General features: G+C 49.6%; 1 protein-coding gene across 1 annotated transcript in view; it reads right to left on the bottom strand.

Annotated features, from left to right (window-relative positions):
- The window catches only part of GTF2E1 (general transcription factor IIE subunit 1), a 43,903-nt gene that overhangs the window by 5,595 nt on the left and 20,199 nt on the right, over nucleotides 1-18,109 (bottom strand). The window contains exons 3-4 of the mRNA XM_069760477.1: nucleotides 2,342-2,543; nucleotides 1-5 (exon numbers count right to left, since the gene is read on the bottom strand). The exon at nucleotides 1-5 is cut by the window's left edge and continues 225 nt beyond it. Coding sequence (XP_069616578.1) covers nucleotides 1-5; nucleotides 2,342-2,543 — 207 coding nt within the window. The remainder of the gene's footprint in view (nucleotides 6-2,341; nucleotides 2,544-18,109) is intronic.

Below are 18,109 nucleotides of genomic sequence, written 5' to 3'. Positions count from 1 at the left end.
CCTTGCTGCAAAACACAGATGATTTATATGGAGACACATAATGATTCAATCAGCCGCACCGGAGACAGCAGCGAGATGAAATCTCCGGGGAAATGGAAATTACCGCCCCCTCCACCTGCGCAACCTACAGAGAAGAGCGGATCCACGCACAGGAATCAGCTGCTCCCTAAGTGCAAAGTTCTAGGATCTGAGTTATTGGAGCAACAGATATAAGAAAGCAAGAAAAGCGGGAACCAGAAAGAGAAGACACCGCAGGACACACCGACACCAATGCACGTATACACCCGGCATTATACCCCAGAGCTGCACTCACTATTCTGCTGGTGCAGTCACTGTGTACATACATTACACTACTGATCCTGAGTTACATCCTGCATTATACTCCAGAGCTGCACTCACTATTCTGCTGGTGCAGTCACTGTGTACATACATTACATTACTGATCCTGAGTTACATCCTGCATTATACTCCAGAGCTGCGCTCACTATTCTGCTGGTGCAGTCACTGTGTACATACATTGCATTATTGATCCTGAGTTACATCCTGCATTATACTCCAGAGCTGCGCTCACTATTCTGCTGGTGCAGTCACTGTGTACATACATTGCATTACTGATCCCGAGTTACATCCTGTATTATACCCCAGAGCTGCACTCACTATTCTGCTGGTGCAGTCACTGTGTACATACATTACATTACTGATCCTGAGTTACATCCTGCATTATACTCCAGAGCTGCGCTCACTATTCTGCTGGTGCAGTCACTGTGTACATACATTGCATTACTGATCCCGAGTTACATCCTGTATTATACTCCAGAGCTGCACTCACTATTCTGCTGGTGCAGTCACTGTGTACATACATTACATTACTGATCCCGAGTTACATCCTGTATTATACTCCAGAGCTGCACTCACTATTCTGCTGGTGCAGTCACTGTGTACATACATTGCATTACTGATCCCGAGTTACATCCTGTATTATACTCCAGAGCTGCACTCACTATTCTGCTGGTGCAGTCACTGTGTACATACATTACATTACTGATCCCGAGTTACATCCTGCATTATACTCCAGAGCTGCACTCACTATTCTGCTGGTGCAGTCACTGTGTACATACATTACATTACTGATCCTGAGTTACATCCTGCATTATACTCCAGAGCTGCACTCACTATTCTGCTGGTGCAGTCACTGTGTACATACATTACATTACTGATCCTGAGTTACATCCTGTATTATACCCCAGAGCTGCACTCACTATTCTGCTGGTGCAGTCACTGTGTACATACATTACTGATCCTGAGTTACCTCCTGTATTATACTCCAGAGCTGCACTCACTATTCTGCTGGTGCAGTCACTGTGTACATACATTACATTACTGATCCTGAGTTACATCCTGCATTATACTCCAGAGCTGCACTCACTATTCTGCTGGTGCAGTCACTGTGTACATACATTACATTACTGATCCCGAGTTACATCCTGCATTATACTCCAGAGCTGCGCTCACTATTCTGCTGGTGCAGTCACTGTGTACATACATTGCATTACTGATCCCGAGTTACATCCTGTATTATACTCCAGAGCTGCACTCACTATTCTGCTGGTGCAGTCACTGTGTACATACATTACTGATCCCGAGTTACATCCTGTATTATACTCCAGAGCTGCACTCACTATTCTGCTGGTGCAGTCACTGTGTACATACATTACATTACTGATCCCGAGTTACATCCTGTATTATACTCCAGAGCTGCACTCACTATTCTGCTGGTGCAGTCACTGTGTACATACATTACATTACTGATCCTGAGTTACATCCTGTATTATACCCCAGAGCTGCACTCACTATTCTGCTGGTGCAGTCACTGTGTACATACATTACTGATCCTGAGTTACCTCCTGTATTATACTCCAGAGCTGCACTCACTATTCTGCTGGTGCAGTCACTGTGTACATACATTACATTACTGATCCTGAGTTACATCCTGTATTATACCCCAGAGCTGCACTCACTATTCTGCTGGTGCAGTCACTGTGTACATACATTACTGATCCTGAGTTACATCCTGTATTATACCCCAGAGCTGCACTCAGTATTCTGCTGGTGCAGTCACTGTGTACATGCATTACATTACTGATCCTGAGTTACATCCTGTATTATACCCCAGAGCTGCACTCACTATTCTGCTGGTGCAGTCACTGTGTACATACATTACTGATCCTGAGCTACATCCTGCATTATCCTCCAGAGCTGCACTCATTACTGTCACAGACTGAGGCTAGGCTGGCATTATGGGATGTTGTGTCTGGCTGCGCAGGGTCTGAGGCTCAGGCACCTTTGTTTGAGGGATGGGATTTCGGTGGGCTCGGGCTCCAGGATCTCGTAGGCCAGGTTGATATCCTCTGTCTCTCGGAGGAGGGCGTAGATCGGTTGTATCTGATCATTGAATCGGGCCACCAGGGTCCTCGCGTCCTTCTTGGGCATCGCAGACTCGTCCTCCTCCACTTCCGTCTGGCAGAACGTGCAGCGGAAAGTACCTGAAATACAAGGACGGTCAGAAGTCTCATCACAGGCGAGATACCAGAGACGCCGACCAAAAACAGGGAACCGGATCAGATCAGCTCAAAATAACTATCTACTCAACACAGAAAATGCCATCAGCCCCTCCTGACTGCCAAGTACAGACTCAGCAGCCTGTATTATACTCCAGAGCTGCACTCACATTCCACAGTCTTATGGATTTAGTCTCCGGCAGTCACAGCTTGTATAGTGTCTGCAGACAGAAAGAAACCAACATCACGAAATATAGGGGCTCAGTCAGTGTCTGTACACATGCAGAATAGTGAGTGCAGCTCTGGGGTATAATACAGGATGTAACTCAGGATCAGTAATGTAATGTATGTACACAGTGACTGCACCAGCAGAATAGTGAGTGCAGCTCTGGAGTATAATACAGGATGTAACTCAGGATCAGTAATGTATGTACGCAGTGACTGCACCAGCAGAATAGTGAGTGCAGCTCTGGGGTATAATACAGGATGTAACTCAGGATCATTAATGTAATGTATGTACACAGTGACTGCACCAGCAGAATAGTGAGTGCAGCTCTGGAGTATAATACACGATGTAACTCAGGATCAGTAATGTAATGTATGTGCACAGTGACTGCACCAGCAGAATAGTGAGTGCAGCTCTGGAGTATAATACAGGATGTAACTCAGGATCAGTAATGTAATGTATGTACACAGTGACTGCACCAGCAGAATAGTGAGTGCAGCTCTGGAGTATAATACAGGATGTAACTCAGGATCAGTAATGTATGTACGCAGTGACTGCACCAGCAGAATAGTGAGTGCAGCTCTGGGGTATAATACAGGATGTAACTCAGGATCATTAATGTAATGTATGTACACAGTGACTGCACCAGCAGAATAGTGAGTGCAGCTCTGGAGTATAATACAGGATGTAACTCAGGATCAGTAATGTGATGTATGTACACAATGACTGCACCAGCAGAATAGTGAGTGCAGCTCTGGGGTATAATACAGGATGTAACTCAGGATCAGTAATGTAATGTATGTACACAGTGACTGCACCAGCAGAATAGTGAGTGCAGCTCTGGAGTATAATACAGGATGTAACTCAGGATCAGTAATGTAATGTATGTACACAGTGACTGCACCAGCAGAATAGTGAGTGCAGCTCTGGAGTATAATACAGGATGTAACTCAGGATCAGTAATGTAATGTATGTACACAGTGACTGCACCAGCAGAATAGTGAGTGCAGCTCTGGAGTATAATACAGGATGTAACTCAGGATCAGTAATGTGATGTATCTCCATCCGTAGACGACAACAATGTGGATGACAGCACAGCGTCCACAGAGACTGTGGGTTTATTGCTGGGAAACCATCAGTATGGAGGCTCTCATACAGCTTTCTTAGACTCCTGAATGGCAGATCTGCCTGCTGTGCAAGAATATGGGTTCAAATCTAATTGTTGCCAGAACTAGGAGCTGTGCACACCGAACAGATAATATGCCGCAGTGGTAGCGGGAGCTGTGGCCCCCTGAGCTCCTGGGATTAGTGTGGGGCCCGGATCTCGCTCACCCCGATATCATCCTGCTTATTGCTCTTTACCCCCGGCTCCTCCTGACCGGCAGGATGTCCTGCTCATCAGTGAACTGTAAGACATTGTAACTGGATCCTTACACTCCAGTCACTTCCAAAGCTGCAACCACAGAGATCAATGTATCACTACATCTGACCAAACAGCTCAGGAATAACCAAGTCCCTGCATTCTGAGTTCCCATGGTGCACTGCTCTGTGGGCCCAGGAAAGAAGAAACATTAATTGCAGCTCTGGAGGTGACTGGAGGGGAAGACATGAAGTTACAGCAGAATAGTGAGTGCAGATCTGGAGGAGACTGGAGGAGAAGACATGAAGGAACAGCAGAACAGTGACTGCAGCTCTGGAGGTGACTGGAGGAGAAGACAATGTACAGAAAAACAGACTGCAGCTGTGGAGAAGACATGAAGGAACAGCAGAATAGTGAGTGCAGATCTGGAGGAGAAGACACGATGTAACAGCAGAATAATGAGGGCAGCTCTGGAGGTGACTGGAGTATAAGACATGAAGGAACAGCAGAATAGTGAGTGCAGCTCTGGAGGTGACTGGAGGAGAAGACATGAAGGAACAGCAGAATAGTGAGTGCAGCTGTGGAGGAGAAGACACAATGTAACAGCAGAACAGTGACTGTAGCTTTGCTGGTGACTGGAGAAGACATGAAAGAACAGCAGAATAGTGAGTGCAGCTCTGGAGGTGACTGGAGGACAAGACACCATATAACAGCAGAATAGTGACTGCAGCTCTGGAGGAGACTGGAGGAGAAGACACAATGTAACAGCAGAACAGTGACTGCAGCTCTGGATGTGACTGGAGTATAAGACATGATGTAACAGCAGAATAGTGAGTGCAGCTCTGGAGGTGACTGGAGTATAAGACATGAAGGAACAGCAGAATAGTGAGTGCAGCTCTGGAGGAGAAAACATGATGTAACAGCAGAACAGTGACTGCAGCTCTGGATGTGACTGGAGTATAAGACCTGAAGGAACAGCAGAATAGTGAGTGCAGCTCTGGAGGTGACTGGAGTATAAGACCTGAAGGAACAGCAGAATAGTGAGTGCAGCTCTGGATGTGACTGGAGGATAAGACCTGAAGGAACAGCAGAATAGTGAGTTCAGCTCTGGATGTGACTGGAGGATAAGACCTGAAGGAACAGCAGAATAGTGAGTGCAGCTCTGGAGGAGAAGACACGATGTAACAGCAGAACTGTGACTGCAGCTCTGGAGGTGACTGGAGGATAAGACCTGAAGGAACAGCAGAATAGTGAGTTCAGCTCTGGATGTGACTGGAGGATAAGACCTGAAGGAACAGCAGAATAGTGAGTGGAGCTCTGGAGGAGAAGACACGATGTAACAGCAGAACAGTGAGTGCAGCTCTGGATGTGACTGGAGGATAAGACCTGAAGGAACAGCAGAATAGTGAGTGCAGCTCTGGAGGTGACTGGAGTATAAGACATGAAGGAACAGCAGAATAGTGAGTGCAGCTCTGGAGGAGAAGACATGAAGGAACAGCAGAATAGTGAGTGCAGCTCTGGAGGAGAAGACATGTAGGAACAGCAGAATAGTGAGTGCAGCTCTGGAGGAGAAGACACGATGTAACAGCAGAACAGTGAGTGCAGCTCTGGATGTGACTGGAGGATAAGACCTGAAGGAACAGCAGAATAGTGAGTGCAGCTCTGGAGGAGAAGACACGATGTAACAGCAGAACAGTGAGTGCAGCTCTGGATGTGACTGGAGGATAAGACATGAAGGAACAGCAGAATAGTGAGTGCAGCTCTGGATGTGACTGGAGGATAAGACCTGAAGGAACAGCAGAATAGTGAGTTCAGCTCTGGATGTGACTGGAGGATAAGACCTGAAGGAACAGCAGAATAGTGAGTTCAGCTCTGGATGTGACTGGAGGAGAAGACCTGAAGGAACAGCAGAATAGTGAGTTCAGCTCTGGATGTGACTGGAGGATAAGACCTGAAGGAACAGCAGAATAGTGAGTTCAGCTCTGGAGGTGACTGGAGGATAAGACCTGAAGGAACAGCAGAATAGTGAGTTCAGCTCTGGATGTGACTGGAGGATAAGACCTGAAGGAACAGCAGAATAGTGAGTTCAGCTCTGGATGTGACTGGAGGATAAGACCTGAAGGAAAAGCAGAATAGTGAGTGCAGCTCTGGAGGAGAAGACACGATGTAACAGCAGAACTGTGACTGCAGCTCTGGAGGTGACTGGAGGATAAGACCTGAAGGAACAGCAGAATAGTGAGTTCAGCTCTGGATGTGACTGGAGGATAAGACCTGAAGGAACAGCAGAATAGTGAGTGGAGCTCTGGAGGAGAAGACACGATGTAACAGCAGAACAGTGAGTGCAGCTCTGGATGTGACTGGAGGATAAGACCTGAAGGAACAGCAGAATAGTGAGTGCAGCTCTGGAGGAGAAGACACGATGTAACAGCAGAACTGTGACTGCAGCTCTGGAGGTGACTGGAGGATAAGACCTGAAGGAACAGCAGAATAGTGAGTTCAGCTCTGGATGTGACTGGAGGATAAGACCTGAAGGAACAGCAGAATAGTGAGTGGAGCTCTGGAGGAGAAGACACGATGTAACAGCAGAACAGTGAGTGCAGCTCTGGATGTGACTGGAGGATAAGACCTGAAGGAACAGCAGAATAGTGAGTGCAGCTCTGGAGGAGAAGACACGATGTAACAGCAGAACTGTGACTGCAGCTCTGGAGGTGACTGGAGGATAAGACCTGAAGGAACAGCAGAATAGTGAGTTCAGCTCTGGATGTGACTGGAGGATAAGACCTGAAGGAACAGCAGAATAGTGAGTGGAGCTCTGGAGGAGAAGACACGATGTAACAGCAGAACAGTGAGTGCAGCTCTGGATGTGACTGGAGGATAAGACCTGAAGGAACAGCAGAATAGTGAGTTCAGCTCTGGATGTGACTGGAGGAGAAGACCTGAAGGAACAGCAGAATAGTGAGTTCAGCTCTGGATGTGACTGGAGGATAAGACCTGAAGGAACAGCAGAATAGTGAGTTCAGCTCTGGAGGTGACTGGAGGATAAGACCTGAAGGAACAGCAGAATAGTGAGTTCAGCTCTGGATGTGACTGGAGGCTAAGACCTGAAGGAACAGCAGAATAGTGAGTTCAGCTCTGGATGTGACTGGAGGATAAGACCTGAAGGAACAGCAGAATAGTGAGTGCAGCTCTGGAGGAGAAGACACGATGTAACAGCAGAACTGTGACTGCAGCTCTGGAGGTGACTGGAGGATAAGACCTGAAGGAACAGCAGAATAGTGAGTTCAGCTCTGGATGTGACTGGAGGATAAGACCTGAAGGAACAGCAGAATAGTGAGTGGAGCTCTGGAGGAGAAGACACGATGTAACAGCAGAACAGTGAGTGCAGCTCTGGATGTGACTGGAGGATAAGACCTGAAGGAACAGCAGAATAGTGAGTGCAGCTCTGGAGGTGACTGGAGTATAAGACATGAAGGAACAGCAGAATAGTGAGTGCAGCTCTGGAGGAGAAGACACGATGTAACAGCAGAACAGTGAGTGCAGCTCTGGATGTGACTGGAGGATAAGACCTGAAGGAACAGCAGAATAGTGAGTGCAGCTCTGGAGGTGACTGGAGTATAAGACATGAAGGAACAGCAGAATAGTGAGTGCAGCTCTGGAGGAGAAGACATGAAGGAACAGCAGAATAGTGAGTGCAGCTCTGGAGGAGAAGACACGATGTAACAGCAGAACAGTGAGTGCAGCTCTGGATGTGACTGGAGGATAAGACATGAAGGAACAGCAGAATAGTGAGTGCAGCTCTGGATGTGACTGGAGGATAAGACCTGAAGGAACAGCAGAATAGTGAGTTCAGCTCTGGATGTGACTGGAGGATAAGACCTGAAGGAACAGCAGAATAGTGAGTTCAGCTCTGGATGTGACTGGAGGAGAAGACCTGAAGGAACAGCAGAATAGTGAGTGCAGCTCTGGAGGTGACTGGAGTATAAGACCTGAAGGAACAGCAGAATAGTGAGTTCAGCTCTGGATGTGACTGGAGGATAAGACCTGAAGGAACAGCAGAATAGTGAGTTCAGCTCTGGATGTGACTGGAGGATAAGACCTGAAGGAACAGCAGAATAGTGAGTTCAGCTCTGGATGTGACTGGAGGATAAGACCTGAAGGAACAGCAGAATAGTGAGTTCAGCTCTGGAGGTGACTGGAGGATAAGACCTGAAGGAACAGCAGAATAGTGGGTTCAGCTCTGGATGTGACTGGAGGATAAGACCTGAAGGAACAGCAGAATAGTGAGTTCAGCTCTGGATGTGACTGGAGGATAAGACCTGAAGGAACAGCAGAATAGTGAGTGCAGCTCTGGAGGAGAAGACACGATGTAACAGCAGAACTGTGACTGCAGCTCTGGAGGTGACTGGAGGATAAGACCTGAAGGAACAGCAGAATAGTGAGTTCAGCTCTGGATGTGACTGGAGGATAAGACCTGAAGGAACAGCAGAATAGTGAGTGGAGCTCTGGAGGAGAAGACACGATGTAACAGCAGAACAGTGAGTGCAGCTCTGGATGTGACTGGAGGATAAGACCTGAAGGAACAGCAGAATAGTGAGTGCAGCTCTGGAGGAGACCGCGGCGCACACTTTGTGGGTTTGGGCGCCATGTTCAGATCCGGCACCGGGTGGGGAGGGGATCACAGCTGCTGGAAGATTCTCATCAGCTGAAGCCCCGGGGGATTGTGGGGCTTTGTCGCAGCCTGCGGTCAGGCAGGTAGTAATGGGAACGGCTGGTACAGCTGGGCCCGGGCCCTCCGCAGCGCACTGCAGCCGGCTGATCTGTGGCCCTGCAGGGAACAGTCAACGCCGAATATAGCAGCAAACAGTGAGCATGCGGCACGTCCAGCAGGAGAGGGGTTAACCTGTCTGCTCCAAGGCGCCGAGTGCGGACCCCATACACAACGATCAAATCCTAATGGCACAGCGATAAGACGGACGACGGCACATGGGTCTAAGGGACACGGACCACCCGGGCCAGAGAGGAGGCACCCGCAGGACTCCAGCCTCACACAGGGACTAGTGAATGAACACAGGTGCCAGGAACAAGTGGCCGGAGACCACTCAATAGCAACAGCCCCCGGCGTCTTCATAAAATCTTCAGTACTTTATTCTCATGTAACACATCATGTGGGGACGCCGCCCCTAAACGCCTGACGCGTTTCCAACAAAGTTCTTAGTCACAGGCCGATTTCGGAGTAAAATAAAACAATTATTAGTTCGTCTTCTCCATGTTCTATAGCGAATTTTCACGTGCCTGAAGTCAATTACGCTACTAATTTGGGTTGGCGCGAAGCCCTCTGTATGAGGAATCTGAGCTGGTGGAAGTGTGTTCTGGGCTAGGTGGGTGCAGATGGCAGCGACGGAACGGGGTTATATAAGCCACTGTCTGGCTGCGGCCTGAGCATTTATAATTCCCTCGCTGCAGCGTGCCTGCTAGCCAGTCCACAGGGAAGTGGCCCGTCCGGTGACCAATTATCCTAGGTGTAGTACCTGACTGACCTGAGGGTAAGGGGGGCGCCGGAGAGCTGCAAGTTCCAAAGCGGAATGGGAAAGAGGGATAAACATAAATCCCTGCAGTTCGTGATATTGTAGCAGCAGTGAGATAACTAAAATAAGCCCCTGCGGTAAATTGAGAGGTCAGCAGCCTTGTGTGTGTCTTCATCACATTGTAGCACTGGAGGGATAACTAAGATAAGCCCCCCTGCACATGTGATAGCCGTGTGCGGGCCAAAGGTCACCCCGATCGTGACATATTGGTGGCAGCGGTGGGATCTTAGAGCATTAGTGATCTCTTTGAGCAATCATTCCTCTCACTAAAGGTACCTTAACACATAACGATATTGTTAACGATATCGTTGCTATTTGTGACGTAGCAACGATATCGTTAATGAAATCGTTAATGAAATCGTTATGTGTGACAGCGACCAACGATCAGGCCCCTGCTGGGAGATCGTTGGTCGCTGAACAAAGTCCAGAACTTTATTTCGTCGCTGGACTCCCTGGAGACATCGCTGGATCGGCGTGTGTGACACCGATCCAGCGATGTCTTCACTGGTAACCAGGGTAAACATCGGGTAACTAAGCGCAGGGCCGCGCTTAGTAACCCGATGTTTACCCTGGTTACCATGCTAAAAGTAAAAAAAAACAAACACTAGATACTTACCTAACGCTGTCTGTCCTCCAGCGCTGTGCTCTGCACTCCTCCTGTACTGGCTGGGAGCCGGAAAGCAGAGCGGTGACGTCACCGCTCTGCTTTCCGGCTCCCAGACAGTACAGGAGGAGAGCAGAGAAGCAGAGCGCAGCGCTGGAGGACAGACAGCGGTAGGTAAGTATCTAGTGTTTGTTTTTTTTTTACTTTTAGGATGGTAACCAGGGTAAACATCGGGTTACTAAGCGCGGCCCTGCGCTTAGTTACCCGATGTTTACCCTGGTTACCGGCATCGTTGGTCGCTGGAGAGCGGTCTGTGTGACAGCTCTCCAGCGACCAAACAGCGACGCTGCAGCGATCCGGATCGTTGTCGGTATCGCTGCAGCGTCGCTTAATGTGAAGGGGCCTTTAGACTTGCACAGTTCTTCCACAGCAGCAAGAGTTTGGAGAACGAACTCAGTGTTTATTAGTCCTGAGACAATTGTGTGTACTGGTAATTACCCCCTACCTTTTTCTTTGTTTTTCTATCCTATCTTTTATTTGGCAACCATAGCTGCGATGGGAGAAGAGTGGTATAAGCAGCATAAAAAAGGAAGCTCTTGTGACCTTTGCGGGGTGTGGCGGATCGACGCCACAAACAAAAACAAGACCAACTGGTCGCAGCTCTGGTGCAACGGGAAAACGGCCAGAGCCCAGCAGGCACAGAACCCGGCCCAAGCAGAGATGGTGCTGCAGTCGAGATCCAACCACCGAATGCTGGCCCCATATGCAACCGGGGTGGGTTGGACCTCTACCTGCAAGTGGCTTTGGACGAATTCCACGCCAATGAGAGTGAGGGACGTCGCAGGCTGATCCAGCAATACCAAGCGAAGCGGGAGGCCCGAACCGAGCGAGAGGCCCAAGCCCTGCGAGCTGAGCGGGAGGCTGAGAGAGCCGAGCGCCAAGCCCAGCGAGACTATGAACTGGAGATAGTCCGGCGGGGGGGGGATACCTTCCACCGCCCGAAGCCGTGAGCCCAACTGTGCTCAGATACCGAAGCCCCGGCCCGAGCACTATCCTGTGATGGAAAAGGACGGGGACTTGGACACTTTTTTTGCGGGCCTCTGAGAAAGCCTGCAGACAGTACCTGACCCCAGGGCTAAAAGGCAAAGCTCTGGAGGCATTTGCTTCGCTCCCGCCAGAACAAGATGGTGACTATGAGGCCATCAAGCAGGCCCTGATAACCAAGTACCAGCTTACACCTGAGGTTTACTGTAGAAAGTTCCGGAGCCTCCAACTTGGCCCACACGACAGCTACGGCGATGTGGTGCATGGACTCAGGACCCACTTTGTCCACTGGACCCAAGGACTATCAGTGACCACCTTTGAGCAGCTGGGAGACCTGATGATCAAAGACCAGTTCTTACATCTTTGCCCAGCTGAGGTGCGACAGTTCGTGATGGACAGAGAACCCAAAGATGTGACGAAAGCAGCGCAGATTGCCGATGCCTATGAGGCCAACCGTAAATCGGAAGTGTGGAAGCCAGTCACCACCAGCTGGAGAGGGGGTAAGCCTGCAACCAACGCCAGTCCCCCCGCCAGCCAACACACCCGAGGTCCTGTCCTCGTTGCCAACAGCACCAGACCTACCACCGACCTTCGCCATTGTTTTTCCTGCAAACGGACTGGTCATATCAGTGCCTACTGTCCAGAGAAGAAGATTCCCCCAGCCAAGGCTACAGGACCTAATACAGCAGTTATTTTGGTGGGTGGGGCGGTTGGGAGGGTGTGTGACAACGTGCAGCACGTCACCGTAGGGGGTCATGTCGCTACAGGCCTCAAGGACACCGGGGCTGAACGAACCCTCATCCGACCCAAACTGGCGGCACCTGAAGAAATCATTCTGAGGAAAACCCTGACTGTCACTGGGATTGGGGGCATCAGCTGTCCCCTGCCAATGGCCCGGGTGTATATAGATTGGGGTGCTGGGAGCGGGGTGAAGGAAGTGGGGCTGTCTGATAATTTGCCCACTGATGTTTTATTGGGGACTGATTTGGGGAGGATGGTTGCATATAATGTCCCTGACTCCCCTCCCCGATCGAATGCTGATGATTGCAACGGGAAATTGCACATGTTACCTGACAATGCTTTACCGGTTAATGATGTATTTGATAATGATGTTTCAGACAATGCCGAAGGCAATACCGATAATGCTAATGATGAAAATGTGCATGTTTTACCTGATAACCATTTGTTTCCTAGGAATGATGTGTTCACAGGTGCAGGAGTGCTTAGCTACGACACTCTGCGGGCTGGGTGTTATGAACTGGTGATTCAGAACCACAATGGACCTAGTGGTTAAGAGCACACAAAGTGACCTGATAGTTACTAACATAGGACGAGCTCTGAGATGTGGGAACTCTGCTGACCGCAATCCCTAATCCTATCATACCACACTAGAGGTAGCCGTGGAGCGCTCCTGACCAGACCTAGGCGCCTCGGGCACAGCCTGAGAAACTAGCTAGCCCTGAAGATAGAAAAATAAGCCTACCTTGCCTCAGAGAAATTCCCCAAAGGAAAAGGCAGCCCCCCACATATAATGACTGTGAGTAAAGATGAAAATACAGAGATGAAATAGATTTTAGCAAAGTGAGGCCCGACTTACTGAATAGACCGAGGATAGGAAAGATAGCTTTGCGGTCAGCACAAAAACCTACAAACAACCACGCAGAGGGCGCAAAAAGACCCTCTGCACCGACTAACGGTACGGAGGTGCTCCCTCTGCGTCTCAGAGCTTCCAGCAAGCAAGAAAAACCAATATAGCAAGCTGGACAGAAAATATAGCAAACAAAAGTAACACAAGCAAAACTTAGCTTATGCAGGGCAGACAGGCCACAAGAACGATCCAGGAGAGAGCAAGACCAATACTGGAACATTGACTGGAGGCCAGGAACAAAGAACTAGGTGGAGTTAAATAGAGCAGCACCTAACGACTTAACCTCGTCACCTGAGGAAGGAAACTCAGAAGCCGCAGCCCCACTCACATCCACCAGAGGAAGCTCATAGACAGAACCAGCCGAAGTACCACTCATGACCACAGGAGGGAGCTTGACCACAGAATTCACAACAGCTGGGATGGCTGAGGAACCCTTAGCAGGAGCAAGCGATGGTGCTATGGGAAATGGGGAGATGCATGGGAACCGTGAGGAATGTGATGCCGTGCAACTGACCAGTGCCACCGAGGAAGGTAACTGGCCCATAAGTAGCACTGTTCCTGTGATGTTGGGGGTGGATTGGAAAGTAGTACCCAAAGGAGCGCCGGCTGATGGGTCTGTGGAGATCCCTCTGGAGACAGCCTACGTAGCTGCTGTCACCCACAGTCAGAGTGCCCGGAACGCAGATAACTGTCTGCCTTCCGGACCCTCCTCAGTCACAGGCGTGACTGAACCAGAGATGGACCCAGAGCAGGTCCGAGAGGGTTCCAGTGGAGAAGTGACCCTGATGTCACTTCTGGCTTCCCCTAGCCAGGAGTTCCAGGCCGCTGTGCACTCAGATACGAGCCTGGAGGATTTGAGACACCTTGCCGAGACGCCCACCTCCGTGACGGATAAAGAGAGGGTGTCCTGGGAATGAGGGAGGATGCACCGGGAGACAGTACCAGGAAAGTCCCAAAAGGAGTGGCTGGTTGTCCCGCACCAATACAGGGGTGAGTTGTTGTAGATTGCCCATGAGATCCCACTCGCTGGACACTTGGGGATCAGCAAAACTAAGGCCCGGCTGTCTCAACACTTCTATTGGCCTAAGATGGAGACAGATGTGACTAACTACTGCCGCTGTATCACCTGCCAAAGAGAGGGGAAGGCGGGGCCTGCTCTTAAGGCGCCCCTTTCCAGAGGATCGCGGTGGACATTGTGGGCCCGCTGGCCGTCCCCAGCAGCTCTGGAAAGCAATACGTCCTCACTGTGCTAGACTACGCTACCCAGAGGCAGTGGCTCTGTCCTTAACTAGGGCAGATAAGGTGGCGGATGCCCTGTTGGCCATCTTTTCACGTGTAGGGTTTCCCAGGGAGATGCTTACCGATCAAGTGACCCAATTCATGTCTCGCCTAATGGAGGCTCTATGTAAGAGAATGCAGGTGAAGCGTCTGGTATCGAGTGCGTATCACCCACAGACCAATGGCTTGTGTGAGTGCTTCAATGGTACCCTCAAACAGATGCTACGCATGCTGGTTGAGACCCTAGGACGCGACTGGGAGCGGTATCTCCCACACCTGCTGTTCGCTTACCGAGAGGTTCTGCAGGCCTCAACGGGGTTCTCCCCCTTGGAGCTTCTGTATGGCAGGCGAGTCCGGGGACCCCTTGGGTTGGTAAGAGAATCCTGGGAAGAGGAGCCGAACCCTTCTGAAGTGTCCATAGTGGAGTATGTTATGCGCTTCCGTGACAAGATGCAGACCTTGACGCAGTCGGTGCTTGACAACATGAAGCAGGATCAGGCTGATCAGAAGCACTGGTACGACCAGAAAGCCCGGGAGTGGACCTACCAGGTGGGTCAAAAGATCTGGGTGCTGGTGCCCATACCAAAGGATAAGCTTCGGGCAGCCTGGGAAGGCCCGTACGTCGTCCACCAACAGCTCAACCCGGTCACCTACGTGGCCACGCTTGACCATGCTCGGAGTAGGCGAATGGCCTTTCACGTCAACATGATGAAGGCTCATCACGAACGTGAACCTTATGTTCTACCGGTCTGCAGCCTGCCTGAAGACGGGAAGGAAGATCCCCTCCTGGACATGCTGGCCCAAGTCAAGGCCGGTGGGTCCATTGAGGACGTGGAGGTAAGCGCCTTGCTAACCGAACCCCAGCGGTCGCAGTTACGGACCACGCTGGAACCCTTCCGAATCGTGTTCTGCAACCGACCTGGAAGGACTGGATTAGCGGTCCACGAGATGGACACAGGGAATCATGCCCTACTACAGCGAACACCCTATCAGACCTCCGACGAGGTGCAGCAGGTTATGCGCCAGGAGATCGATGAGATGTTACAGCTGAGGGTGATTCAGCGGTCAAAGAGCACGTGGGCCTCACCTGTAGTTATCGTGCCAAAAAATATAGTTCTTACCGATAACGGTATTTCTCTGAGCCCATGACGGCACCACGGAGAGAGGGGATCCGCCCACCAAGGACAGGAAACCTACGGATAAAAAGGCGGTACCACTCTCCTGCATCAGTTGTTTTACATAGAGAATGATGGGAGACTACTAAAACATTTGTAAATTTTAACTGTTTATCATAACGAGATACCGCGTGTTTAAAGACTATCAATAGACTATGGCACTAATTTGATGTGCGCACCCATAAGTGAAGGGAGGGAATGTACGGGTGCCGCCATGGGCTCAGAGAAATACCGTTATCGGTAAGAACTATATTTTTCTCTGATCGCCCATGACGGCACCACGGAGAGAATTGCATAGATAGTACATTCAGGGAGGGACCACCGCCTCCAGAACCCTTTTACCGAAAGTAAGGTCTGAAGAGGAGATTAGGTCCAATCTATAGTGCCTATAGAATGTGGATGGTGAAGACCAGGTAGCAACTCTACATATCTGGTCTATGGAAGCTCCGGCCTTCTCCGCCCAGGAAGTTGCCACTGCCCTTGTTGAGTGAGCCTTAACCTCCCCGGGAACGGACATCCCACTTGCCGAGTATGAGAGACTGATGGCATCCGTGATCCATCTTGCTATGGTGGCTTTGGATGCTTTTTTCCCCTTCCGGGGACCCTGGAAACACACAAACAGAGAGGGATCCTCCCTACTCTCTCTAGTGGCTTCTATGTAATGTAAGAGACACCTTTTTACATCTAGTGTATGTAATGTTTGTTCCTCCTTATTTTTAGGGTTGGGACAGAAGGAGGGGAGAGATATCTCTTGGGACCTATGAAATTTTGAAGCCACTTTCGGTAGATATGCTGGGTATGTTTTTAAAATGACTCTATCCTCTAGAAATTGTGTGTAGGGAGGATTGGCTGAGAGAGCCTGTAAGTCGCTAACCCTACGGGCAGAAGTGAGGGCGACTAACAGAGCAGTTTTTAGAGATAAATTTTTCAGTGAAGCTTCGCGTAATGGTTCAAATGGAGTACTAGTCAGGGCTTTAAGGACCAAATTTAAGTCCCATTGAGGAACAATTTTTACTGGAAGAGGCCTCGATCTTCCTGCTGCCCTGATAAATCTAGAGACCCATCTGTTTGAAGCCAAGTCAAAATTGAATAGGGCTCCCAAAGCTGCCACATGAACTTTTAGGGTACTAGTGGCCAACCCCATCTCCAACCCATTTTGTAGGAATTCTAGTATGGAAGTAAGGGGAATTTCTTTCCCTATTATTACACCTGAAGAAGACAGAAATTTTTTCCATACCTTGCCGTATTGTTTTGTTGTAACCGGCTTCCTACTTTGTAACAGAGTTGAGATTAGCCCCGGAGAGAACCCTCTGCCCTCTAATAATTTCCTTTCAAGAGCCAAGCTGTCAAGTGCAAGTTCTTGACTCGTGGATGACAGACTGGGCCCTGCGACAATAGATCCTGAAGGTCTGGTAATACCCAAGGGTCGGATATTGACATCTTCCTCATCCATGAGAACCAAGGTCTCTTCGGCCAGAACGGGGCAATTAGGATGACCAGCGCCCCGTCCTCCCGAATCTTCCTCAGCACTGCTGGAATCAGAATAAGAGGAGGGAAGGCATAGACCAGATGGTGACCCCAAGATATCAGGAAAGCGTCCACCGCTACTGGGTTCCCCAGAGGAGATAGGGAGCAAAAGGAAGCTACTTTTTTGTTTAGATGGCTCGCAAAGAGATCTATTTTGGGAACACCCCATCTTTCTGTGATCTGGGTGAATATTGACCGATTTAGTTCCCATTCCCCCTGTTTTAGGCTGGACCGGCTGAGGAAGTCTGCTTTGTAATTGTCTACTCCCCTTATGTGTAGGCTTGTTAGGGATAAGAGATTGCTCTCGGCTATTTGCAGGATTGAGTCGGTCACTTCCATTAGATTTTTGGAACGGGTACCCCCCTGGTGATTTAGGTAAGATACTACCACCCGGTTTTCCGACATTACTCTTACATGGTGAGAGTGAAGGACCCCCAAGAATTCTTGAAGGCCAAATTTTACTGCAAGGAGTTCCTTCATGTTGGAGGATTTGTTTACCAGAGATGGAGACCAAATGCCCTGGGCTACTAGGTCGCCCAGATGGGCCCCCCACCCTGAAGGGCTTGCGTCTGTAGTCAGGACTTTCGAGACCTGAATTACCCATGGGACTCCCTGGGAAAGATTTTCCTGCGATTTCCACCATGTTAGAGAGTGATTGGTGCGAGGAGATAGAGTCAACTGCCCGTCTAAATGCCCTCCAAGATGGATTTGCTCCGATAATATCTGCCATTGAAGGACTCTCGAATGTAATTGGGCCTACTGGACCGCTGGAATACAAGAGGTCATGGAGCCTAAGAGGGACATGGCCTGACGGAGTGTTATGGAGGGGAGAGATTGGGTTCTTGATACTAAACTTTTTAGTTTTTGTATCTTGTTCTCTGGGAGCCGACACTCCATCTTTTTGGAGTCTAGAGTGAGACCTAGGTACTCCTGGACCTGAGAAGGCATTAGTCTGGATTTCTCTATGTTTATTAGCCAGACCAATTCCTTTAAAGAATGCATCACTATTGCCAGTTGATCCTCGCAATGTTGCGGGGAGGAGCCTATCACCAAGAAATCGTCCAGATATGGAACGATTAGGGTATTTTCTTCCCTGAGGTGAGC

This window comes from Ranitomeya imitator, chromosome 3, assembly GCF_032444005.1.
Source record: "Ranitomeya imitator isolate aRanImi1 chromosome 3, aRanImi1.pri, whole genome shotgun sequence".
Classification (NCBI taxonomy): domain Eukaryota; kingdom Metazoa; phylum Chordata; class Amphibia; order Anura; family Dendrobatidae; genus Ranitomeya; species Ranitomeya imitator.
This window is presented reverse-complemented; position numbering and strand designations above follow the sequence as displayed.